The 26593-nt window shown below is 39.4% G+C and overlaps 1 protein-coding gene and 1 long non-coding RNA gene across 4 annotated transcripts in view; one reads left to right on the top strand and one right to left on the bottom strand.

Moving 5' to 3' along the window:
- cdk14 (cyclin-dependent kinase 14) overlaps positions 1 to 26593 on the top strand; it is a 202693-nt gene that overhangs the window by 94529 nt on the left and 81571 nt on the right. For all 3 annotated transcript variants that reach the window (XM_042423787.1, XM_042423789.1, XM_042423788.1), the window contains 3 exons: positions 3373 to 3496; positions 21574 to 21694; positions 26499 to 26592. In XM_042423787.1, the coding sequence (XP_042279721.1) occupies positions 3373 to 3496; positions 21574 to 21694; positions 26499 to 26592 (339 nt within the window). The remainder of the gene's footprint in view (positions 1 to 3372; positions 3497 to 21573; positions 21695 to 26498; position 26593) is intronic.
- LOC121905516 lies at positions 12748 to 15248 on the bottom strand. The gene is made up of 2 exons (XR_006098429.1): positions 14864 to 15248; positions 12748 to 13093 (listed from the first exon to the last, which is right to left on the bottom strand). It is a non-coding gene; the product is annotated as an uncharacterized LOC121905516 (long non-coding RNA).

Below are 26593 nucleotides of genomic sequence, written 5' to 3'. Positions count from 1 at the left end.
TGGTGAAGAAGACAGTGATGGGGAACTTCACCGATTTAACAGATCACTTCACTCATCACAGGCAGTACTACTCAGCCTGAAGACAGTTATATATAACTGTATACATAATGTGTTCTGTGGCTCTGGAGGAGCTTTATCAAGTTTGAGATAATCGGTAACGCTTTATTTTGGAGGTCCCTTAATTTTATACTAATTTTCTGTGTAAGGTTCAATTTTAGGACATTGTACAGAGAGGATGGCGCAGTTTGCTACAGATTATAAGAAAAACAGAAACAAGTCTTAAGTTGCTTTTATTGGTAAGTGTCCATTCATTATATTTTGTCAGACTATGTGTTAGCATATTAGGTTAAAAACTCTATAATGAGCACATTTCCTGTTTACTAGCAAATTACATAATCCTTTCAAAGAAATGTCCTAAGAATCAACAGTTACACAGCAGCTCCTTTTAGGAAATTATTGAAAAAATCTAATATGCTAATCTAATCTAAAATGTCCTAAAAATGAACCATTAAATACCTGCAAATGACTCAGAAAATTCCCAGGAAATGAGTATAAAATTATGGGACCTGCATAATCAAGTGTTACCAGATCATCATCAGGGTTATCTCAGCTTGTACGTAGACTACAGATTCATAACAGAAAACCTGTGTCACAAACTGGGGGCTTCCAGTGTCTTCCCCATAGCAACAGTCAATGAGGTCCATAGGTACTCTAGTATTTAGTGCAATCTGATATCAAAAACAGATTCCTTGAAAACCTGGAATAGTTTATAACCAGTGACTGTCTGTCTATCTAGTTTTTCTTTGTGTTTGTCTCTGTTCTTTCTTTGTTTCCCCCACTCACTCACAAGGTTAATTGGTGCAGTTACAAATTCATAGGCAGGGTTCCTTTCAATACATTTACCCAGATGGACATCTCATAGTCACTTATTACAGTTGGGTGAGCTTGCTTGGCAAGCAGATGTCTTGATGTGTCAACAAGCCAAATATTCCCCACATATTCACCGTACTGAGTCTGACTTGAAAGAAGAAAGAATGTGCGGGTGTTTAAATCTGGACAATTATTGACAACACACACAGAATTTAATTTGAAAATTGTGCTGTCTTGAGAACAACATAGACTATTATTATTTTCCAAACTGTCAATGATTGTTATTCTGAAAAGCCTCGTCAGCTCGCTCTCAGCAATTCACTTTTCCTCAAATATTTGAATGCAAATGGAACAGAGCTGTTTCCATCCAAAGCCAAACAGGAAAAGCGTCTTTCAAAAGGGGTTTGATGTTTGAATCGAGGAGTTGACTGAAGAGAAGAAAGGGTGATTTTTTTTTTAATTTTATTATAGTGCAGCTGCACTCGTAAGAAGGCGAGGGCTTTTCAGAAGTATGTTTGATATACATGAGTAAACCCCCATTTCCCATGCTAATTTGCTGCCCCGCAGTTCATCTCTCACCCGCAGAGTGCAGGAATAATAAACTGTTGACCCGGTGACTCCAGATGCCAGACAGGGCCCGTGCCTGATTGGACTCCACGGTGCTTCAATCAGCTTAATTGGCCGAGACTATAGTATCACTGAGAGAAGAGAAAATGAGAGAGGAACGCTGGAATTGCAATAGAATTGAGAGTTGGATTGTGCACGCCTCATTATTTGTTGACTGACAGTGCCTGTGTGTGTGGGGGGGGGGGGTGATGGCAGATCTCAGACGCAAAACAAAACAAGTTTAACGTAGCTTTGACTTTGGGTCATTTTTAGGATTTTTGTTTTTGAAAGCTCAGACTAACAGAGGCAGATACAGCGTATGCAGTACGTATATATTCAATAACTACATTTATTTTGTAGATGTGGTTTGGGTTTATGAGCTCCATAGGCAGGTGGATGAGTTGTGTTTAATTTCCGTAGTAAAATAATTGGCTATAAAAATGTAAATTTAAATGCTAAATTTATTCAGATGATGTGTCATCAAAAACAGATTCATGCAGTTTCATGAATGCAGTTTATGAATGAATTTCCTGTTATTACAGTATATGTCAGTGAAATCCTCCAGTCTCTGGTGTTGCTTTTGTGTGAATATTTGTAATATTTTAGAGAACTACAGTACTATTTTTTGATCTCCAGTTTTTACAAGGGACATATTTCAACTCACATGAGCATGAAGCACACAGTGAAGTGCACTGAAATGGAGATTTCAAGGTTTATTATGACAAACTGAACCTTGTGGGTCAACCAGAGGTTAAAATTGTTGAATATTTCTGTTTTAGTGGACTTGAATGAGCATGACCCTTTTCCATGAACCCAAGACCATCACAGTCTGCAGTAAATATCAACAGCTTGACAGAATGGACAGATATGTATGTGTGTTTGATGCAGCTTTAAAGTCAAAGTGGGTTCAGATTGTAATAGCAAAGTGTGCAGTATATATTTAGAATAAACGTACTAGATTAGAGATAACTCCAGGAGCATGTTTCACTTTTTGAAAAACACTGATGAATAAAGTGAGAGATTGCAGTTAATAAACGGGACATTCAACACATCAGACCAGCATATATTAGAACTAGAAAACATTTGATGAGAGATAAACAAAAGATGATCTGGGTCAAAGTTCAGTGATTTTAGCTCTTCTTTCCACACTGCCTCCCTGCCCCCTGCTGTCTCCATCCCTGTCATGCTCTGTGCAACCGATTCGCTGCTCTTCACAGGAAATGAAAGGGAGGTGTGTGTGTTTGCTGTGATTGCAGCCACAGCTATATACATTTATTTCTGCTGTCACCTTTCTCTTTTCTTTTCCACTTTCAAAAAAAAAACACCCCTCACTTTTCTACACCAAGCAAATGTTGATGAAATATATCACAAGCCACAGTTTATGCACTCATTTCAAAGAAGGAACAGACAGTTTAATTTACTACTTATTCTCACTCTGACCTGTCAATAAAGCAGTTCCTAGTAATCCAGCTGTGAAATCAGAGGGGTGTTGTAATGTCTCATCTGTTTTATCAATGCTCAATAGTCCGAGTGGAGGAAATGATGGCTATGCTGTTGATTGATAGATCTGTATTGATTTTGGTGTGTGTGCCTTTGTAAGTGAAACAGCATTTCATTGAGCTATTTGTAAATAACGTGGGGTTCATGGCTCTTTTCATTCTCATTTAGACTGGAATGAAGTTACAGCCCTACCATTGTGATGAATAGTTTTTTTTACACATCTCTGCACCCGACACCTGCTCAGTTTAATGTGCCACTGCAGCACAGGGAAGGAACGAAGAAATATTGATATTAATGAAAATGATGCAGAATCTGTCCTTGTGTCTTGTCATGAAGATATGTCAGAGTTACACACACTCCTATAATTGTTTCTTTGTTCACTTGTTTTTGTCCCAGCTGTTCCTGTTCCAGTTACTGAGAGGCCTGTCCTACATCCACCAGAGGTACATCCTTCACCGTGACCTGAAACCCCAAAACCTGCTCATCAGTGACACTGGAGAGCTCAAACTGGCTGACTTTGGTGAGTAGGATGGACACTGGCACTCTGTTTTATGTGTGTGTTTATGTTTAAGTTTAAGTAGAAAAGGCTTAATATCCTCTCTGTCACTGCATTTATCATTGTTGTTAGTATTATTATCTGTACATGTGGCTTAAAATTGATCCGTAGAGTTATTGGGATTGAAATGTCTTAAATTGTAAAGGTGCAATGACACTATTTTAACCAAGGGTGGGTTAGATCGCACCATGAGATGGTATAAATTTGTTAACCGTTTAACATCTGTTTGTATTAGGTCATTGTGGGAAATGTTGCAAATCAATGAACAGGACTGCTTTATGATGACTATATTGAATTTTTTATGCATTATTTGTATGACCCATCAACAGTTTCTCAATTCATTTTTCCCAAAATATATTAATTTCACACATATGTAATGATAAAAAAATTATACCATGACAAAGAATTTGATCCATACTCACCGCTCCTAAAAATCCTTCAAAAAATGTGTCCTATATTTTTTTGCCCAATGGGATTATCATTTTATGCTATAATCAAAACAAAATAATAATAACATAACATGTGCATTACCGCCTTAACCTGCCAGATTTGATACTGTTGTCTCTACGTAACAACAAAAAAGAAAGTGTGTGTTTCAATGAGGATTCTTCATTCTTATTATTTAATATCAAATAGTCTAAATGCTGACTCACTTTTTCCTCACTGACAATAATGCTGAGATCATCCAGCACAATGCACAAAGAAAGTGGCGTGTCATAATTTTTCCACTCTTGCCTAGTTTGACAACTTCTAAGTGGACCTCTGGCACTTCCTGTCTGATCAAATATGGAAGTCATGAAAGATGGCAAGCTATAATTGGCAGATAATGTTAAGTCACAGAAGGAAAGTATGACTCAATGACACGGTGACTGTTTTAAAAGACCAAAGTATTGTCTAGTCTGATCATGGCATAATAGGATTCTTGCAGAAACACTTGCCACATTAGGGCTCCTTTTTTTTCTTTCTTGGCAGCAGAAGCAGCAGGGTGGCTTTGGATGGTCTGTTGGTTCATCCATCTGTCCAACACTTTGGCCAAAAACACGAAATCTTGACGACTAGTTGACCTCCTGACCTTTGCTTTTCCTGACCTTTCATCTAGCGCCGCTGTCAGACCATAATTTCCACTTGTACGCAAGAAATATCCAAATCAAAGAGCAGAACACAATGAAAGTTACTGAGCACATTCATGCACCAATCTATTTTGGTCAAGGCTGAATAAGTGTGTGTGTGTGTGTCTGCATATGTGTATTGGGAACCCCTCCTGAAGTGGCACCATATGGCTTGGATCAGTGCTCAGTAAATACTGCGTACATGGCCTGTCTGGCATCCTGGGGGGCAGACACACTAACCATCCAGCCTTCTGTACACTCTGTCCGTCCATCCATCCATTCATCCTTCCATTCATTCATCCGTCCGTCTGTCCGTCCATCCATCCAGCGTCTTTACTCCTCCACCCACATCCTTTCACCCACCCTTCTCTCAAGCCTTCCCTCTCCCCTACTATCCATCTCCTCCACCCTTCCGCCTCTCCATCCCTCGGCTCAGACAGATGGGGGGAGGAGAGGGTGGCAGCTTCATCAATAATGCAAACCTTGTATTAGTGGAAAAACATTACTGCGAGGGAAATGAGAAGAAGAAAATAATGGACAAAATACCAAATGAGCAAGAATGAAAATCCCTGGCCCATTAGTCTGTCGCTGGAGCTCATCAACAAACATGCACAAAACACAGAATCAGCCTTTGCCTGAGGGATGCCAGATGAGGAAGGTGAAAGCTGTTTGAGTGTGTGTGTGTGTGTGTGTGTGTTATGTGGCCGCCAGGGCTCCCTATGGTCCCAGCCTTGGCAGCAAGAATACTAACGGCCAACAGCTGAGGCCAGTGGCACTGGTTTGGGTAAATGAGAGAGACGGAGGCAGAGTGTCAACAAAGGAGGGGCTGAGAGGTTCAGTAAGAGCACTCAGTTGGGGAGAGGCTGTGTGGTGATTGAGGAAAAGTTATGGGATCATTATGATAGAAGGACGGAAAAAGGGAGTCAGAGCAAGGTTAAGGGTGAGCTAATAAATGATAGTAGTAATTTGTACTACAACTATCATTATCAGAAATGTTTTTTATGGTGCTTTGGTCTTGATAACAGACGATGATACCACATTTCATCCAGCACCAGTCAGGTCAAAAATCTCCAAGGTTTTGCCCTGTGACGAGGTATTTTCAATACTTACAGCTGTTTGTACACTAAGTTTTCTGTAGATTTTCATGGTCACCAGAGGATGATCTTACCTGCAGCACCATCATGAGGCCAAAGTTTCTGCTTGAGTACAACAGATATCAAAATCTACAGTAACACATAGGCAATAATAGGAAGGTTAAAATTTGTTGATCTCATTCATGATCACAAGGGGATAAATAATTTAGTTGTAATGAACTTAGAGGGCAAGTGGTTTTCTCTTATGTAAACACTGTTGTGATGTCAGATATCTATGTTAAATATGGTCAAAGTTCCAAAACTTGAATGCTGAAAATTAATCTCTGAACGTTTAATTTTTCTACCTTGCCAACGAGCTGACGTCAGATCGTTGTGCATGCCCATAAATGGCCATTTGTTCCATAGCCTTGGTTTCTAAGGTCTAAAGACAGATCACCTCTCATAGTGCAGGCATACTCAGTGGTCTAGTAATATTTGTAAAGATGTAAATACAGTAATGTGTGCTGAAGGTGAGTGGTATGAGGGGTGGAAGTAACAAAATTAATTGATAAAAATGGAGGTGATGAAAATGTGTGTGAATTGAAAAATAGAAGGGTAAAAACATGTGAAATGTGAGTGATAAATTATCAAGTGATTCGATTAATTTAAAACCAATTTGATTAAAACAGTCGTGATATGATGAAAACAGAGCCATGTTTCATCATTTTCCCTGTCTTACAGTCATCATTCATCATTGACAACACAAAAAATGCCATTTATCATTTAAGGAAAGTAGCCTCAAGGGTGGGAGTAACAAAATAATTGAAAAAAAAAAGGAAGTGATGAAAATGCTGAAGAATTAACAATGGAAGTGATGAAATGTATGTGAATTGACAAATTGTCAATTAATTCGACAAACTTGATTTACATTTTATTTGAAACGGTTTTGCTCTGATAATCAACTGGGCTGTGTTACTGTCTACTGTCTACCATCCATCATTCACAATACCCAACTGACATTCATCATTTAACAGCAAGCAATTTGTGTTACTTCCACCCAAAATGTCAATCGAAAACCACGCCTACTCGAGTTTTTGGCTCATACAGAAACTGCCTCTCTTATCTTATATCTTATTATCTTGCTGTATTATCCTGTACATTTTATCTACATCTAGGGGTAGCTGACTTAGCAGGATAATTCTTCAGCCACAGTGGCCAGAGCTCCATATCCCTGCTGCTGGTTGTGGAGTTGATCCAGATGCTCCCCTCTGCTCCTTTGTGGGTTTACGCACTTTTTAATGAGCTGCAACAACAACCACCTCTTTAAATGAGGCTTTGAGGAGCCCGCATGTTTTCATATCAAGGACACAATTAATTGAGGCCAATTAAACAGTGTGTGGGGGGTGATTTGTATTGTTTGTGTGGTGGAGCTGTATGGACCATAATCTCTGCATCTGAACACATATACATACAATACCTACAAATACTTAATCTTACATAAACCTTCCATACAGTGTTTCTTACTAACAATATCACTCACAATATGTTGGCTAATCAAAAACTAAAATCAAAAACATAGATTCCTAAAATAAAATATGATATAATTAAAAAGATGGTTTTTGTGCACTCACTTCTAATTATAATTTACATCACAACTAACCATTTAGCAAACCATGCCGCTGGTTTTGGAATTTTTGATGGCAAAATTCTGAGGCAATATGGAGATCAGTTAGCAGACTATTGAGACATGCTTGAATTGTGTAATTTGAACATGAAGTCTGGTTTTATTTTTGTCAAAGTTAGATTGCAGTGGCGAGGAAATGCAGCCCGTCAGCACATTTAATCTATTATAGAATCAAATGAGAAACTTAAAGGTACCCTGTGTAGTTTTTCACCACTAGTAGTGCTATGCAGCAATGTTGTAAGAGTGTTCCCGCTCATATAGATCAACACTATAAACACCCCTGCCGACTGTTTCACGCTAATTCACTGATCAAAAGTCTATGGTGGTAACATGCCAAGAAACACAACAATGCACCAACAAATCCTGGTTAGAAGAAATGTAAAGAATGGAGGTTTCAAAATATTCCACAAGTTGGCTTTGCAAATCTTTTAGAAGCAGGGGCATTCATTCCATTTGCTAGACCTCAGTGTGTTTTGGTGAAACACTAAATGCAAATATAAGTGTTTGTTTACAGATGTCACTTATTTCAATTGGCTGGGGGGGACTAGCTGCAGTGTGCACCAACAACCACCAGGCGGCCTCTCTACTGTAGGGACAGATATGCTTGGCCTCCATACCCAGTATGCTTTGCGGTTGTCGGAATCATTAATAATTGATGATAAATGATATGAAGTCTATAGTTTTTGAACATTTAGAATCATCATCATTGTTATTGCAGACTCAGTAGCATTTCCTTGATACGATTGGTCTGAAATAGACAAGGTCTTCTTCATTAATCTTAATATTTCTTCGGGCGAACTCTTCGGTATTCAGTTGTACTAAATGAGGTTTTTAAACGTGGAAAAATGAATGTGGGGTATCAAATTCACTCAGTCAAAGTTGTAAAAAAAAGTATGTGCTGATAAAACTATTTAATTCCTATCAAACTTTGATTTAAAGTGTCATTACTGAGTGTTAATGGCTGCATGCATTATTCAGCAGAACTGATTGTTTCTGCTGAGTAATGCATCCCCTATTATTTCATCTTAGGTCAATATTAAATGTATGAAATTCACACTGTCAAGCCAAAAAGGCCCAAAATATATGCTGGTTAAACCATTTGACTTATAGATCTCCAGAAATGAAGTTACAGTGTGGATGCGTTGTTTGGCAGACTGATGAATTTGACGCTATTTCCAGAAGATAAACTGAGACAGTCTGAACTTTGCTGCTTAGGTTTTCAAGAATGAAGACATTGTTTCAGTGTAGACACACGTGGGGTCGTTATTCTGTCTGGTTCGTGGAGCCATGCATTGTCTGGTAAAAGAGCAATGAGGAAGACAAAGTCAGGTGACAATTCCTGTCGTACATGAAAACATTTAGGCATGATGGGAAACGCCTGGCTTTTGCCTGATCAAAGAGCTGATTGGCTCAGGTGTTGGTATAGAAACTCTCATATGTATATTGTAAAGATTTAGATTTTATTAATCTGATCCTGAACTAAGAATTTAGACAAGTTGATGTCAACTTTTATCAGTCAAAGAGACAGAAAACATTCAGTGACCAAATGTTACACATAGCCTACAATATGAACATTACATAATTATTTAATTCTTGTCAGCATTATGAACTGAAATAACAAAACTTTACAAATGTGGTAACAAATGTGACAACTCAAACATTAAAATTGAAATTAGTGGGAGAAATATATACTATTTAATCCCATCTCTCCCCTTTTCCATGAGTGGGTTAGGGGTTAGGTTGAATAGTTGAATAAAAATTTTGCACATCCCCCATGTGCCATGTGTGGCCATGTGTTACTGGCCACATCTTTTGTTTTGTTAATTGCCCTCCTGCTGCTGCTGTCTGCTTCAAATACTGTAAACATACGTGCAGGAGAGGGAGGAAGCTAAAAGCGTACAAAGATGTCTCCCAAAAACTCAAGACAAGATAAATTACAGAAAAAAATAATAATTTCATTTTATTTGAATTTATTTATTTCGAGAATGAGATGTGAATGAGTTTGACAAGTCAGCTGAATATGGTCGGCATATTGATCAGCAAATAGTGGTCCAGTATTTAAGCTGGAAAGCCTCAGTGAGATGTACAATCTGTTTCAGCAGTGTCCTTGCCCAGAGTGATGATGATAATTACTATTAACTAATGATCATTATAAACTATTATTAGGTTCTCTACTTTTCATACATACATCTTCTTAACACAACTAATCAAGGCAGACAATACATAGATTCAAGACATTTATTGGGCTTATAATCCCATACATTTGATCAAATCATACATAACACAGCCAATATGATTGGCATATGCACATGTTGATGATGTTGAGGAATACACAAAGTAAATACAGACGTGGCAAACAAGAAGTCTGGCTGGTTGTAGTCGTGTCAGAGCTGAGGCTGCAGTCTGACCAGAGGAGGGATGTATGGAGGTCTGAGGTGAAGGAGGACAACCAGAAGAGTCTGGACAGAGGGCCGGCCGGAGGGACAGTATGACTGAATTTCATATAATGAACATAAACTGTCTGTTTATGAACCAACAGTAGCAAAAGTTTCATTCCTCTCCATGCTGCACTGATGTGCTGAAGAACTGAAGATGAGACCAGTCTGGAAAGATTCCAGATCAGTTTATGACAGCTCAGACAACAAGATGCAGAATTCCCACACAAGTTATTTATGTAACTCACACTTCAAATATTACTGAGTTACCTTGTTTCTTTAATGAGTTACATCATTCTCAACTGTGTCTACTGTTTATCAGACAAAGCCTGGCGTGGCTTTGTTTATCTGAATCACTTTCCCACCACTATGGTTTCTACATAAATGGCTGTTTCAGCAAAACTACAGTAAAATCTGACAGCTTTGTGTTCCTGTCTGGTTATTAGACAATGATAATGTTTATTACCTGACAAAACAGACTTTTATTAGTGCTGTCAATATTAACATGTTAGTTTTTGTGAATAATTTCACTTTAAAAAGTTGCGCAACAGACTTTGGAGAAAACAAAATAACCGTTTCTAATTATGTTCAACTGTATGCTTAATCTGCAGGTGGAGGTAAATATTTAACTTTTAACCAGCACCAGGACAAGGTGCTTCTGATAACAAAAATACATGCACTCAAAAGCTGCCTCGCGTAAATGAACGCCTGCCAGGCCACATTATCTGTGACAGTAGCAGCATCGCGTGCATGTTTACAGGCAGGTGATATGCAGACTCTGCATGCACAGTGGTCAATTTGTTATGTGCTCTGGTGAAGGGGTGCTTGATCAGTTTATCAATCATAACAGGCAGTGCTCATTTTCAGGGTGTGGTAGGCGACTAGTGGGGCCTGCTTTGGTTATTTGATTCTGAAAGTGGAGGAGTCCATTTCTGGAGGGGTAGCAGAGGGCTGAACCGAATGTGGTAGAAGTAGGAGGGGAGGTTTGTTTTGTTAGATGACTTGTAAACTACCCAAATGATGAAAATTATGACTGTCAATTGTATATCTGTACATGAGTAACACACTGCATGTGTCTGGTGAAATTTCCTGCATGTTTTCATATTGCAATATATATCGCAGAAAAAAAGATATTGCAATGTCAGTTATTCCAATATTGTGCAGCCCTGTAAGAAATTATTGCCTTCTAAACTGATGTCTAATTTTAACAGCCTTGATGGTTTTGAAATTCAACTGGCACTTAAACACATAGGCCTTGGTTTTGTTATCATTTCTGTTAGTGCATATAAGAAATATGCTTTTCAAGCTGACAGTCAATGGCCTTGATGGTTTTATTGGAAATCTGTAGTTGACAGGAGAGAATCTGTGTTCGAAGTTAAAAAGATGCTATTAAACAATAGTATTTGAATCTCATTCATGAGTAATGATTATGTAATGTAATGATAATTCCAACAAGTTTAACACATAAGATCTGTTAAGTTGTAGTAGTGATATGTCATTATGCTTTTCATCTACCTTCCTGGAGCCACAAGCACATGTAGGTGATTGCAACAAACACACATTATTATCACACACAAAATGACTTTAGTCTTGAGACAATTTTCTGATGACAAGCTCCTAATTATAGAAGCGAATGAAACAGCAGATGAGCATTGCTCATAGCCCACATACTTCAGAGCCCCAAGAGAGAGTGAATGTATCCACAGTTGGGATGGACCTGCTGAAAGGCTGCTTGTGTTTGCCATGAAAAACTGTAGCCCTGCCATATGCTGCCAGTGTCCATCACCAACATGGAGCATGAGCAGCGGTCAGCAGCCAGAAACCTTATCTGAGATTCATTCACAAACAAAGTGACTGCCCTGACAGAACTCCATGGGGGGTTGGATGTGTGTGTATGGGACCTTATCCTTGTGAGAACCTGTTTCAAATTCAGACCAGAACAGTTTGTGTAGCGAGCGTATGTTTCTGGCCCCTTGATGAGTTAGGGACTTCTGCAACAGTAGTGAGATCCCAGGTCCTTTCCAGTGACATAGTCAGCCAGTTGGGCTCAATCACAGTACAAAGTGACATTTTTGTATTCAATCCCAATAAATGGGCAGTAGAACTTCTAAACACTTAAAAGAAATGGAGAAACCAAGTACTCAATTAGTTCCGGGGAACTGTTAAGGATACTTACTTACTTTCACATTCATTCACATTTGATCATATCATATTTAGACGTTAATTGCCAAGATCTGGAAATATGGCAACTTTGCTGAAAAGGAGTCAGGCTCAGGTGTGGACCAAAGCAATTCCACCAAGACCCTTTAGAGGAGGTGGTCTTGGTCTGGTCACAAACAAGTTCTGTAGCAGTTTTTTTGTGGTGGGAATGTAATGCAACCTTGATCTGACCCAACTACAAGGTGTAATCCGCATGTTTGAGACTAATGGCTCTTTAGCCAGGTGCTCTTTGCATGCTGGGATGCGAACGAGTGAAATCAACAGTTGCTAGCAGCTAGCCGGAGAATGAATCGAGGTCTGACCTGGACTAACAAAGTACGTTGCCTTCTTCATTCTCATTCCCTCCCCAGACACATCTGACCAGTGAGAGGTGGTAACTTTCTTACGTGGCTTTTTGTGATGCATTTTGGTTCAATCAAATTTTTTGTGTGTGTGAGAAACCCTCGGTTCAGTTAAACGTAACAAGTTTAATAACTTATCCACCTTCACAGTGTTCCCAGATCTTAACAATTTACGTTGACGGGTACAGTGCCATCATATCAGATTGTGACGGTTTGACTTGGATGAAGTTCTTGTCACAAAATGATAGATGAAGTGAAATGAAGTAAAACCCAGAATTATCATTGAAGGTGCTCTTGAAGATGAACACACTGATCAGAGGATAGACAATTTGTCAGTAGAACAAGGAGAAAAGTTGAGTTAAAAGCTTTTATTTGGGGACACATGTTAATAGTTAAAAATGCCATCCAGGTCTTCATCAGGATGGAGATAATAAAGTAAACATCATTACGTCACATCGCAGTGACCATAGATGCAATGCAACACCATCCATCCATTGTACCCTGCTTATCTGGGTCTAGGTCATGGTGGCAGCTGGTTAGACCTTCGCCCTGGCCACTTCCTCCAGTTCCCTCTTGAAGATTTCGAGGCGTTCCAAGGCCAGGTGGGATATATAATCCCCACAGCGTGTTGAGGGTCTGCCCCAGGGTCTCTTTCTCTTCCCAGTTGGGTGTGCCTGGAAAACCTCCATCGGAAGGTATCTGGAACATTTTAATCAGATGCCTGAACCACCTCAACTGGTGCCATTCAATACAAAGGAGCAATGGTTCTACTCTGAGATGTCTGAGTAATCCACAATAATCCTCAATCTCATTTTTGAGTCACTACCCAAAGCGCATGACCATACATGGACATGGACATCTGGTCTGTATGAATATAAGTATTAGTTTTGGCCAAGTAAACTACTCAGAATCACACGTTTCATTTCGAGTCAGAACAAACAACATGCAACAAATTTGCTTAAAGGATGATGACAAGCACAGATAGAAAACATCATGGATAGGTTACAATTTTTCTTGTAACGTGTTTTGGTATTAAGGCCTTAGCGGGGTTCCTGCGACAAACAGAACGCCATCTCTAGTCTATGCGGGAGTTGCTATTGCTCACAGACACTGTAAAGAGCACTTTGGACGAATCAAGCAGGTATACCAAGCAATCAAGAAGTCCACTCTTGAAGTCAACAACAGCAGGAAAAGCTGTACATGATGTCGTCTGTCTGGTTACTGGTGTACTTTTTTTAAGGAGGTGAAGGAGGAAGTCATTGACTTGAGGGTACCACAGACCAACAAGCCGTCATCAACAAGGAGCTACGTGCAGGCATCCGCAGCCACAGACTGCAATGTTTCAGATTTGGAGAGGCAGCGTCTGTTCCGCGAGTCAGATATTACGTAATTTCCGAGATAATATTGGAGATCGCAAGGACCACCACAAGAACCATGAAGTGGACGTGTGGCTTGTTTCTATGGAAACGATTCAAAACTATAGTAATGAGCAGGCAGCTGCAGTGGAATCAAACTTGTGTATGAAACTACAGCTTCTTCATTGCAGGACTACTGTATTGGATTACACTAAATTGAATTATAGTTTAGTATTTTTTTCTGTCACTGAGCGTAGCTACAGCTAGCTAAGGTGCACTGATGTGTGTGTTTATTTTCCTGGGGAGTCGGTGTTGCTGTGCTGTGAAGTAACAGCTGCTGGGATAATGATGTGTGAGGAGTGAAGCAATGTGACAATGGAGCTGGAGGAATGTTGCAGGCATCCGGAGCAGACTGTTTGCCTCTCCCTAGTGTGCAGTTCCACCCTGCGCCTCACCACAGCACCGGGATGAGTGGGCCAGTCAGTGGGTGTGTGTGTGTGTGTGTGTGCCTGTGAATGTGTGTGACTAGGGTATGGATTTTTTGAGGTTGCAGATGGTCTTTTGAAGTTCGTTAGATGAATTAAGGCTACTGATGTGTGTGTCTCTGTGTTTTTCAATCCCAACCTGGGAACACATTGGAATAAACGGCAGTAGCAGCAGTAGTAATGTGTGTTTGTTGGTGTGCACAGGTAATGACCTGACTGGTTTCATGTAAGCTACAATAATGCAGAGCTCATTACAGTCCACTTTGTGTTAGGAAATGAGCTGGGACGATGGCAGGTGGTGAACATACACACACACACACACACACACACATAAACATGAAAGAATCTTGGCTAGAAAAGAAGCACACATTACTCTACAGACAATTTTTTACCACTAAGCCAACATTGATACCAGGCTTGATAATTAAGCATGTGTGCTTAATTGAACAAATATTAGGAATGGAAGTATTCAAAGTCTCAATGGCGACATTAATATCTAAGAAATAAAACTGCTGTGACTTTCTATGCAAACCCAGCTGATTCTCTGCCTGGCTCACTTCAGTTTGACCCTTTCCTTAGAAAATGTGGGTGCTCTTTTCAACTGAGAAGCCAAGCAGAGTGGTATTTACCTGCTCCAGTTCTTCATCCATATTAGATGTGAGTGAATGCAGCAGAGACACTCCAAAGGAAGCTTTGCAGTGCAGCCAAGTCTCTCAACTTTATCTCTATACCATTACACTACTCTCTTTTTACTGTGGGAAGGCTAAAGCCGCCCTCACCTATAAATCCTGTGTGTGTTTACATGTACTTGATGTATCCTGGTTTGTAAGCTTTCTACCATAACCAGATTTCTTAACATTAGAACCGTTCTTCGTTTGTTTGAATGAAATATCCATGTCCCTCAGTCTTTGACTCTTGCTAAAATAATGTTATATAGCACCCCTTATTGTTGAAAAAAGCAAAGTTGAATCCAGATTAAAAACACAGGCATTTATATCTATCTAATCGCCAGCAGGTAAAATTTAGCAGTATATGAATTTATTTCCGTGCGGTTCATGTTTAAACATTCTAAGTTGCTGAGTAACAGCATTCGTTGGAGTGTGCAATCTGACAATTAAGTCAAGTCATAACTAATGATAAAAAGAACAGAAAATAACCTGCATGAACGGAACCAAAAGAGAAATATATATTTTCATTATGATGTTATAATTAAAAAAAGCTGTAATGGATACCTCAAGTTTCTTGGTGATGTTCTTTTATTCACACATTGTTGAAATGCCTGAATTAATAATTGATTAGCTGAAATTGTGTGCTTGACTTTGTCATGTCCATTTTGTTGCAGTATTAAATCACCTATAAGTATGGTGGTTGTTTATTGTTACTATTATGGCTCATTATTGTCTATTTGGGGTATTTAGGCTACTGTGGTAATTTAAATAACTAGGTTATCTCATTATGTGATGAATGTTGTTTTATGATGATATCACATCACCCACATATGCAAATATTTTCTTCTAAAACCCATTTTCAGTGTCATTTTAGACTGACTTATACTGACAGCCATGCAAAGCAATTAGTGTTCTTAAAGATACTTCTTTTATAAAACAAGAGGACCAAAACACAGCTGATAATTAAACAAACTAATTTCGTGACTTTATACATTCCCTTGTGAAAACAATGCCTTAATACAATGTCGCATTTCCAATACTACATTTTTCAGTATTAGAAATGCGCTAGCCAGATGTGTGGGTAAATTTTACCTGTTGGCAGTTTTAGGTATATAGTGACCCCTGCTGGTTCTAGTGTTAAAGGGGACATATTATGCACACTTACATGTCTATATTTCTAATATTGGAACATCTTTGGATGATTTACAGTTAAAAAGAACTCTGTCTGAAACAGTCTGTTTTAGCCTCTGTCTCTTTAAGGCCCCCCTCCCTAGGAGACCACACTGTTCAGATTTATGGGCATGTCGATCAGATTGTAGTATATTGACAATGTTTCATACTTCTTTATTGAAAGTAGTTCAACTCTATAGGATTCATTTATCACTTATAAATCAACAATATGCAAGCCTCAGTCCAAAAATATGTTAGGGTGTTTGGGAAGAAATATGAGCAACTGTGTGTAAACAGAGGTTTTACAGGAACCAAGTTACCGCCATGCATGCACATAAACATTTAATGCATAGACATGAGATTGATCGAGTTTCTCGTCTCACTCTCTGAAAGAAAGCAGAACGCTAGAAGTCCTGCTACGCAAATAAATAAATGAATAACACTAACTGAGCTGGTATTCTAGCCTGATAAAGTCACATTAATTTTCCCTCAACGTCTAACAACAACAAATACTGCAATTTGCCACTTTTGTGTTGTGGAGCCATACCCATCAGTCAAAATGTGTTTAGGATGTTTTTGATATCCTCTGTGGACTTATTTATAGAATATTAGCTGCTTGCAGGATAGTGTGAATCTCCCAGTGTGCATCTGCTGCATGTTAGAGAGGAGGAGAAGCAGGCGGAAGCTAAAAACTGACTTTGAAATCCAAATGAACTTCAAAAGAACAGAGGGCTGGTTCCCCTGGGGACTGAGGCTATTTTAGTCCTTCTCTATCCTTGTTCATTCTGTCCTCCAGATTCCAGCCCACCTCTTCCACTGTATATTTTGTGACCCCTGGTGTTGTGTGTGTGAGATAGTGATGTATAATTCACTGGTGACCTTCATCTAGGTATACCTGGACAGGATGGCAGGTCAACTGGTGAACCACAACAGATAAAGGCGTGTGTGTGTGTGTGTGTGTGAAGCCATAGCGTAGGTCAGGGCTTTGAAGTGGTACCCTCCTCTGCAGTGGGACCCGTGGGGTTTTGAGGGGGGAAGGTCAGGGCTCGGGATCCTCCACACCACCATCACATTGCTGCTAACTTACCTGCAGAACACTGTACAAGGTGACCTAAACGTCAAAGCACATGGAAACCAACAACTAAACCAATATCTTCCTACATCTCCATTTGCCCAGGAACCTGCACAAACCTAAAACTAAAACATTTCTTTACATACACCATGTTGAGCAAAAAACAGGAATAAGGAGTTTTCAAATAAATAGAAGGCAGTGAGCTGTTACACATTGTCACTTATAAATCAAAATACTGGATTTTTATCCAGTACAGGAAGTGGCGCCCAATCTGAGACATTTCGGTCACCTCCAAAGTATGTGTGGGTGGAAAACTGGACTCCTACATTTTGTTTTTGTGGAGCGAGATGGAGGAACAGCTGATTAAGGTCCTGCTGATTACACAAGTTCGCTGTTTGGACTAAAGTAGCTGTGTTTGGTTTACTCTGCTTATTTGGTTTAGTTGTGATTCTGTAGCCAAAGCTACAGTTAGAGTTAGAATGGCTGTGTTACTTTTTTCTGTTGAATGTACTCCAGTTACCCTGGTGAACATCACATTTCATTATATCTAAACAGTGTTTCCCCTATAATTGTACAGGCCTGGTGGGCCACCGGGCCAATGAGAACCCCAACGGGCCAAAAAAATCATTTTTTGAATGCCAAAAATAACGCCAAATATCCTTTGGGAAATCAATAATCAATAGCGTTTGGGAGCCTCTGTGCGACATTATTCCGAAATGTGAGTCAACCTCTGTGTGGTTGCCTGGGAAACTCTTGATGTGATGTGAGTGCCACTGCTATCAGAGTCCCTTTTTAAATTACTGCAGAGCGAGCGTGTATGGGATACAGGTTAGCTAACGTGAGCATGGCACCACCTAAAAAGAGGAAGATCTCTAAGGCGGATGGCGAACAAACAAATATATCAACGTTTTTCTCCAAAACTCTGAAGTCAAGCAAAAATACAGAAATGGGAGAAGGGAGAGGGGCAGCTTATTGAGTCATCTTCTCTTTGTGACCACTTTGTTTTAAGTCTTGAATATATCAAGCAAACAAAAATTTGAATGCAAATATAAATTGCAGGCCACTGGCTTTGCCATCCCGTGTGCCTCGTACCTTTAGGGTTTTTTCGGTGTGTACCACCAGGCCTGAAAAAAATGTGTGTCTATTTATAAATATTTGTCATGGCTTCATTCAAACATGACGGGACCAGAAAAAGCCACAATGCTCATGTATCTGGTGTACAAGAGGGGGAGGTGGTCCTGCCAAACAGTGATGAGTTAAAGAGTAATGATGTTAAGGAAGAAGAGTGTTCTCTTCTCTTCTCTCTCAAGCTGCATCACTGATGGATTTTAAATCTTAATTTGCCGTTGAAGCCTTAATTAACGACCATCATGAGCATGAGGCATGCCTGCCCCCTCTTCTCATAGTGAATTCACGAATACATTTTCATATCAGTTTCATCATGTATCAGATTGAGAAACCTCTTGCATATTTTATGATGTCCAACAGAACACAGGCATAGAATGACAAAACGTTAGAGTGTAACTTAATTCCTATTTGCTCACATTTTTTGTTTTATTTTGTTTGAGTCTTTTGCCCCCAAACCTTGAGGGGACAAAAAACATTTTTATAAGAATATTTTCACATGAGAAGAATCTCCTCAACAGCTAAACTCTCACTCCAGTGTGATTTTGAGGAATGACATGGTGTCTAATACTTGCTGCTCCAAAACTAATAACAATATAATATAGATCTATTGTGGCATCACAGAATGTGACTGATAGAAAGAAGACAAATAGACAATAAAAATTTATCAAAAATCTATCTATCCTGAAAGAGAGCGCAGACGTGAAGGAGCAATAAAAACAGCTATAAATGTTTTCAATAAGATTTAGCCTGAGCAGATACACTAAGTTTGAAGTCCTTTTCAGGTTGAGGCTGATAGGGCAGATAATAATAACTGTGGGCTGTACAGGACTGTAACTGCATATTATTCCTAAATTAGCCAAGATGCACTGGAGACAGAAAATGAGAAAAGAAGAAGAAAAGAAAAATTGGGAAAGTATTTTAACAATTCATTCGTGATTCAATTCCACACACGAAATATACGAAAACAGGTGATTGGTGGTTTTATTACTGTTTCTACAGTATTTAGAGCATACCATATTATTAATATACACTAAAGCTGGCTCCACAACAGCTGACCAATCCTTTTACTGTCCAATCAGATCACCTGAACAATCAATAAAAATATTCTGATTGACAGGGTGTTGCTGACTGGTAAAAAAAAAAAAAAAAAAAGCATCAAGCTGCTCTGAAGCTCCCTGTCTCCTCCGAGATGCATTTAATTGATTGGAACATCCTGGATGATGATGGTGGAACTTGATTAGTTTAGAGGATGGAAGAGTGAGGACAGGGGAAGCAGAATAAAAGCATCCAAAGTTTATGCCGCTAGCAACTAGCTACTGTGTGGGTTGAGAAGAGGGTCATAAAGCCAGGTCAAATGATGCATGTATTCAGATCCAGCACCAGCGCAGGTTTACCTTGTGTCAATTTGTTGGTCTGAATAGGTTATTATTCTTGGGAGATAGTTTTACAGGCATGCTGGGAAATGTATGAAGCTGAGTTGTGTGCAGACAGTTTTGTGTTACTTCCTCCAGACGTGCTTTGTTGTTTTTTACTTTGTACTACATCTCTCCATGTTTCAAACAGGACAGCCTCCTACTACTGTGCTTTCTTTTATAAAGAGTAGATGTTGTCTGTACTCACAACCCCACACTGCTGCCTCTACTGCACACACTCACACACACACACACTCACACATACACACACACAGAGGACGCCTGCAGTGGAAATGATAGCCTCTCAGTGTGAACGGGCTGATGGGAGTCTATTCTACGTCAGATCAGTGTGTGAAAATTACAGTACTCGGCTGTGATGAATGCCAGCTGAAACTCCTTTCTCCTGTGGGTGTTCCAACACAAGGAAATGTTAAATACCCCCTCCCTCCTTCCTTTCATTTATTCTCCCCTCTGCCCCTCTTCCTCCCGCACACAGGGGACCAGCAGCAGGGCAGGAAGTCCTTTTTTACCAAGCTAAATGCTTTAATTAAGCCCTCAGACCACTTGGGAAGAGACAAAGAGGTAAAGCCATCAGCCTCATTAAAGCTCACTGCATCTACACTCCGCTCTACCATTAGCTACCATGGGAGGACGATCACCAGATACTTAATATCCTGGGTTTGTGTTACTGCATAGATAAATGCTAGAACAGGGTTCGGGATAACATTGAGAATCCCATTAAATGATTTTCAGAACCCTGGAAAAGGTTTAAAAATTCAGCACTTTTTTTTGTTTTTCTCTTAAATCCTCATGATCATTTCAAATTAAAAGGTAGAGAAGGTACAAAACAGATGAGTAGTTAGCTGTAGTTTCACCAAAGATTAACCAGTTGGATGTAAAATGGCCTACGATGTCTGATTTGAATGGAAATGGGAGCTTTGGTCCTTAGGGTTCATCTGACTGATATTCCCGTCACACCATTTCTCACTGGAACCTCAAAGGTCTTCCATCATGATTTCCATTTGAAAAGGCAATCTCAGGCTTGTTGCGGTTGAATGTACAGAAATCCGTGCAAAGACTGGTCTGCCAAGAGTAGTTTACAATATAAAGGCTGTAATGAGTGAACAATGGGGAAAAAAGGTCCCAAGAATTTAAAGGGGCAATTCTTTGAGGTCTTTGTCAGGCAAACAATATTATTGATTGTGTTAACATTCAGCGTTTCCCACCAAAATGTGTGCGTGTACAGAATCCTTATAGCCTGACGGACATGTTGAATGAATTTCCTACCTCAAAGCCACCTCATCGAAGCCATTTTATAAATCTTTCAAAAGCTTTTTTTTTTTTTTAACATTGACTTGGGGGTGATCTGCTTCTTTTGTTGGCATGTTGCTACCTTTCTTACAACATAATGACTGTACAACATTACTGGCACCAACTGTTAAGTCGCCACCCTCTGCAGTCAACAAAATGTGTATCACGTTTTTATGGTGTGCATTCTCGGGTGTATAGATATATAAACAATACATGAATTTATACATGAGGTTATTCAATCCAACGTTATCATGTGGTGTTTAATGAACATGGCAGCTTCTGAAGGTTGCAAATGGTTATTTCAGAATTGCAGTTGTATTGTCTTATGATGTTCTACTGCTGCATTGTTACAAGCACAATTGTCAATTCATTTTATTTTTATTTAATGTGTTCAACATTTAACAATACGTACTTTCCAGGTCATTAAAATCTCATCTCATCAGGCTTGCATTCTATACATTGTTGTCTGTAGAGCCACGTGTCAGGAGCCAGGAGTCAGCTTTGTTTTCAGAAGCCTGTTGAAGGTCATTCAATGATAATGCTTTCTGAGACAGCACTGATGTGTTTGCTCCCCTTAGGCCTGGCCAGAGCCAAGTCGGTCCCCAGCCATACCTACTCCAATGAGGTGGTGACCCTGTGGTACCGGCCTCCAGATGTCCTGCTGGGATCCACAGACTATTCCACCTGCCTGGACATGTGGTGGGTATTCCTAACCTCTGACCCCCAAGATCCACTCATACCCACATCACGCATTCTTTGTATAATTTACCATTAATTAATTCAGGTAGTCCCATTAAGATATGGATCTGTTTTTTTTCTAGAGGGAACCCAGAAAAGATGAAGCTGAAAAAAAAAACAATTTAAACAAACTTATTTGTAGCTTAAAACCTGCAGGGAGTGTTCCATGCAGCCTGGTCCTTGTACAAATCTTAGTTTCTTCCTCTTATGTATTTTGTCCCCTTGGCCATACTTCACCCTCTGCATCGCCCCTCCCACTGACAGTGTAGATCTGAGACTAGAGAGGCAGAATTACACTCATTCATCATTTTCACACTCATTACACATCCAGATGGAACTGCTACAGATATGGATGAAACAACTGTGATTAACAGCTAGCTATTGCTAGCTTTTGAAATTTAAGTTTGTTTTTTTTGTTTTTTTCTAAAAATGTTTAAGTAATATTGGCTAGTTTTCTGTAGAGAAAAATAGCAATTTAGTTAACATTTATTCAGACATTACATTAGTAGTATAATACATTACTCAATATTTATTTTTAAAAACTCTTGACTTTCAAAAGATGTGTCATATTTATTGATAACAGCAACATAGGTTTTATATGTAACTGATTTCAATACTGCTAACAGCACTGACCTTCAGCTTTTTTTTAGCTAAAGTCTGCTTTGTAGGCTAACAGTACAAATTACCACAGATCCCTGAATCCTGAGGGTACTGACTCAGAGCTTTTTAGGTGATAAATATAAAACAATTCTAAACTCTGCATAAAGGTTTAACTTAGAAATTCCAACATTTACTACAGTTCCATACAACTAGAACACTAGTGGAGCTCAAAGAGCCGCTTGAATGATTTTCTAAATTATTTAGAGCTTCAGAACTTCCCCATTTAAAGTGACATTAGTATCAGTGGTTTTAACTATAATCCCCAAATAACACTAATTAACATTAGTGTTAGCTCATTGTCCTTTGCTATTATTAGTAGCTAAAGTATTGTTATTGTCAACACAAATTTGCAGCACTGAAATGCAAATGAGTCAAGAGCTAAATAGTGTCGGTAAAAATAGTAGGTACAAGCGAGCTGCTTTACATCCTGGAATATTAGCATACCATTAGACTAAATTATGGGTCTGATAATGTCTTTTTTTATTAAAATCAGATGTGATACAGTCAGCATTTTCCACCAATGGAATACCCATAAGGCTTCTTAATGACATATTGTAAAATTGCCGAGCACTACAGTAGTCAGAGATGTTGCATCTGATACTGGATCTGTTTGAGAAGGTCTGGGGTATCGTTTTTAGATAATCACATTGTGGATGCTATTCACAATTAGCAAAGATATGGTTCCTTACAAACAGTAGTTCACCATAAACATGAAACAAGGCAAACTGGGCTTAGTAAAAACAAGTGATCTGCGATTGTGTTCCATCTAAAATTTAGTTTTAACAATTGAAACAATCTGACTCAGATGCCAAAATATGTCAACTTTTATCTGACACATCAAAGCAATAAAATGAGGCTCCTGTCTTTTCCTCACTTGAAAAGATAAGATTTTGAATACGGTTGCACAGAATTGCAGCAAACAGGAAATGGAAAATACTGTACTGTATGCCCCAAAGGTGGAGGAATGTGTTTACCCTCCTGGACCAGCTATTCTCCACCAAGTTTTCCTTCACTCTATTGCATTTCTAGGGATGATGAGGTTATGGAAAGCTTTTTTTTAAATTGATACCATGGCATCCTAAGATGAATGACATGAAAATAGCAAGGCACTAAAACATATTAGCCACTAGAAGCTTCTGTCCAACAGTAACAGTATTGCTGTTGGACTATCGGTTGAGCCTTGGTCTGGACAGGCAGTCAGCAGGGATATCCCATGAACCCCAGCTGCACTCTCCAGCATCCAATTAAAGAGCAGATGGGGGTTTGGAAGGTCTCAGAAGGAGAGGGATAGTGTGACTGTTTCAAGGGTATTTGCAGGTAGGCAAATCCACAGGGTGTTGTTCCATCCCACTGACAGTCACCCTGCGACACACACACCCACACATACACACTCACACTCACCCCTGGTCACTTACGAAGCAGTCTTCCATGAAGAAGCATCTCTTGCAGGACGGAAAGGTTGAGCAGATCTGTCTTCCTGCCACGACAAGCATCCATCACAGCAGCCTACAGGTTACAGGCTGCCATCTGTGAGGAGGGAGGATGTGATGGAAGGCAGGCGAGGAACTGCTCTATTTTTATCTTTGCACTTCACCAGGCTGCAGCTCTCACACACACATCTGTCAATCAGAGTCGACGCTGAAATCAGTAGACCAGGAGTCCGATCATGCACAGATTAACGTACACGTTTGGTTATGGTAGGTTCTACTGTAAAACATCTCCATCATAAAGAATAAGGCTAGAATTATTCTATATATTTCTTATTGTCAGTAAATCCCATGAAACTTTGGAAATCAACAATGTGTTAGTCCTTTTGTCAAAACTTTCTCACTCCCTACCCTGTCTGTAGCATTCAGTAATTTCATTTAATTTAATCAACATCTGGCCGCTTTAGTTTTTATCAAACGTCAATGAAACAGCATTTGTTGGGGACTGTTTTCAGCTGTGGAGTTTTACACATTTGGTGCTCTAGTATGGCAGCAGGATGGTGTACATTGGATTTAGTCAGTATGTGCGTTCATGGTGTGGCTCCTTGATGTGTCTTTGGACAACAATGGACGTCTATGGCACAGAGGTATGATATATCAGGCTTTGAATACACATAATTCTTTTAAGTTTGACATAGCAAAAACCATCAGTTAGTGAATACTCCACTGGAGTTTTTAACAGTACATCCTAAAGGATGATTATTAGACAGTCACTCGTTAACACAGATGTGTTTTGCAGTGTTTAAATCCCTCTGATATATCTGTTGTGTGTATACAGCAGAGGTTTCTCTGTCGCATCACAATCTGTCGTCAGCCAGGTCTGCTGCCATCAGGATGGTTCATTAACTATCTGTGAGCAAACAGGCCTGTATTTACTGAGGCTAATTTACTGTGTACTAAAAATTTAAGGAGCGCAGCTGGCCCCAGTGACTCACTGAGTTACTGAGATCTTATAGTCAAAGCACCGCTAACATAACAGTCTAATTACAATAACAGCAGTGCTAAAACGCTGCAGACACATACTGTGTGCTCCGAGCCAGCGATTGTATTTAGCAAGAGGAACATAATGAGGAAGAGGACGATTACATTAATTAAATACTGAATAATTATGTAAAAATAATTTATGGAATTCTGAAAACATTTTCAGTGTGAGTGTAACTAACCTCTTGCATTCCTCAAATTACATAGTGGTTTTCTGACAAATTGGAGTGGACCCCAGAGTAGAAAATATTACAAAGCCATGATAACATAGAACATGGAAGCTGTCTGAACCTTACACAGATCCAGTTTAAGGACTGGCTGTCTTATCCATATCTATGGGCTGAAATTAATTGCTAATTTCTAATATTTTTTCACTATAGGAATTCATATTATATTGAGTTTGCCCTTGAATATTTTTTTAATCAAAAATGCATTATTAAACAATTAAACCATCATAAAAACTCATTGGTGAAATTCTTTTGAGATCATGTTAAAAGCAGCTATAATCAATATTTTTATACTTGTAGGCTTCATGATAGATGTCACTTATAGTGACAAACTCACAACGAATGATCACAGACTCTGCAGCTCCCCTCGACTTAACAAAGCATTTTAGTGTCTTTCAGCTCATTGTTTTGGTTTTATGGCCGGCAACGCTGCTCTCATCAGCCTTGATTCCAGCAGTAGCAGGCAGCAAAATCTCTGATAAACCCACTGTACATTACCTTACCAGTAGACAGCAGACAGACATAGCTGACAACTAGCCGGTGATCATAGTGGAGCATTTAGCAGCTAAAGAGCCAGATATTTTTCTCAGGAGTTAGTGGAGACTGTAACTGTTGTCAGGCAGGAACCTCAACATCCAGTACAACTAGACTGACAGCAAACCGAGAGAAAGCTCCAACCCTACAGATGAAAGTGGTATTGTTTTAAAAAATGACCTTTTTTCATTCTCACATGCACTCCTAAGCTAACTGAGCTGTTCTATACGCTCCAGTAGAAATGTTGGATGCCGAGGTCACAGCGATGTCACAGAGATAGATGGAGATTTTCATTCACAGGAATGTTAAAATGGAGAGAATATAGAAATTCTGAGGGGATGAATTTCTAGAAATCTCTCTGGCTCTCTGCTTGCATTGCTGGTGTTTCTGCTCTGAGAGAGAGTGTGCACTGAGCCAGAAAGTGAATCTGTCAGGAAACAATAGCCCTTTGACAAATGAGCACTGACAACAGTTTACACACACACACACACACACACACACACACACACACACACACACACCTCCTTCCTTTCCTTTTTTTCCTGGACTTGATATTTCTCAGTGTAAAGGCCCCTCACAGGTTAAATTGATCCACCGATTTACTGATTTCAACCTACATTTACAATCTAACAGCCTTCAGGAAGAAAAGAAATCAATACCTTCTCAGAATGATTTTTACTTTGAAGCCTGTTGAGGTGATAAACTAAACAATGAGTGCTGTAGAAATTGGATTTGGATGTATACAAAGAACAAACCAGTCATTGTTCGATTGCAGTTGTCTTTTTCACTGATTATAATGATGATAATATTGTCTTGATCAAGTTAATGAAGATTTGTAATTGACTGGGAAGCTATATCATGTGTTCTCTCTTCAAGGGGAGTGGGCTGCATTTTCATTGAGATGATCCAAGGGGTGGCTGCCTTTCCTGGGATGAAGGACATCCAGGACCAGCTGGAGAGGATATTCCTGG

The sequence above is a fragment of the Thunnus maccoyii genome, chromosome 10 (assembly GCF_910596095.1).
Source record: "Thunnus maccoyii chromosome 10, fThuMac1.1, whole genome shotgun sequence".
Classification (NCBI taxonomy): domain Eukaryota; kingdom Metazoa; phylum Chordata; class Actinopteri; order Scombriformes; family Scombridae; genus Thunnus; species Thunnus maccoyii.
This window is presented reverse-complemented; position numbering and strand designations above follow the sequence as displayed.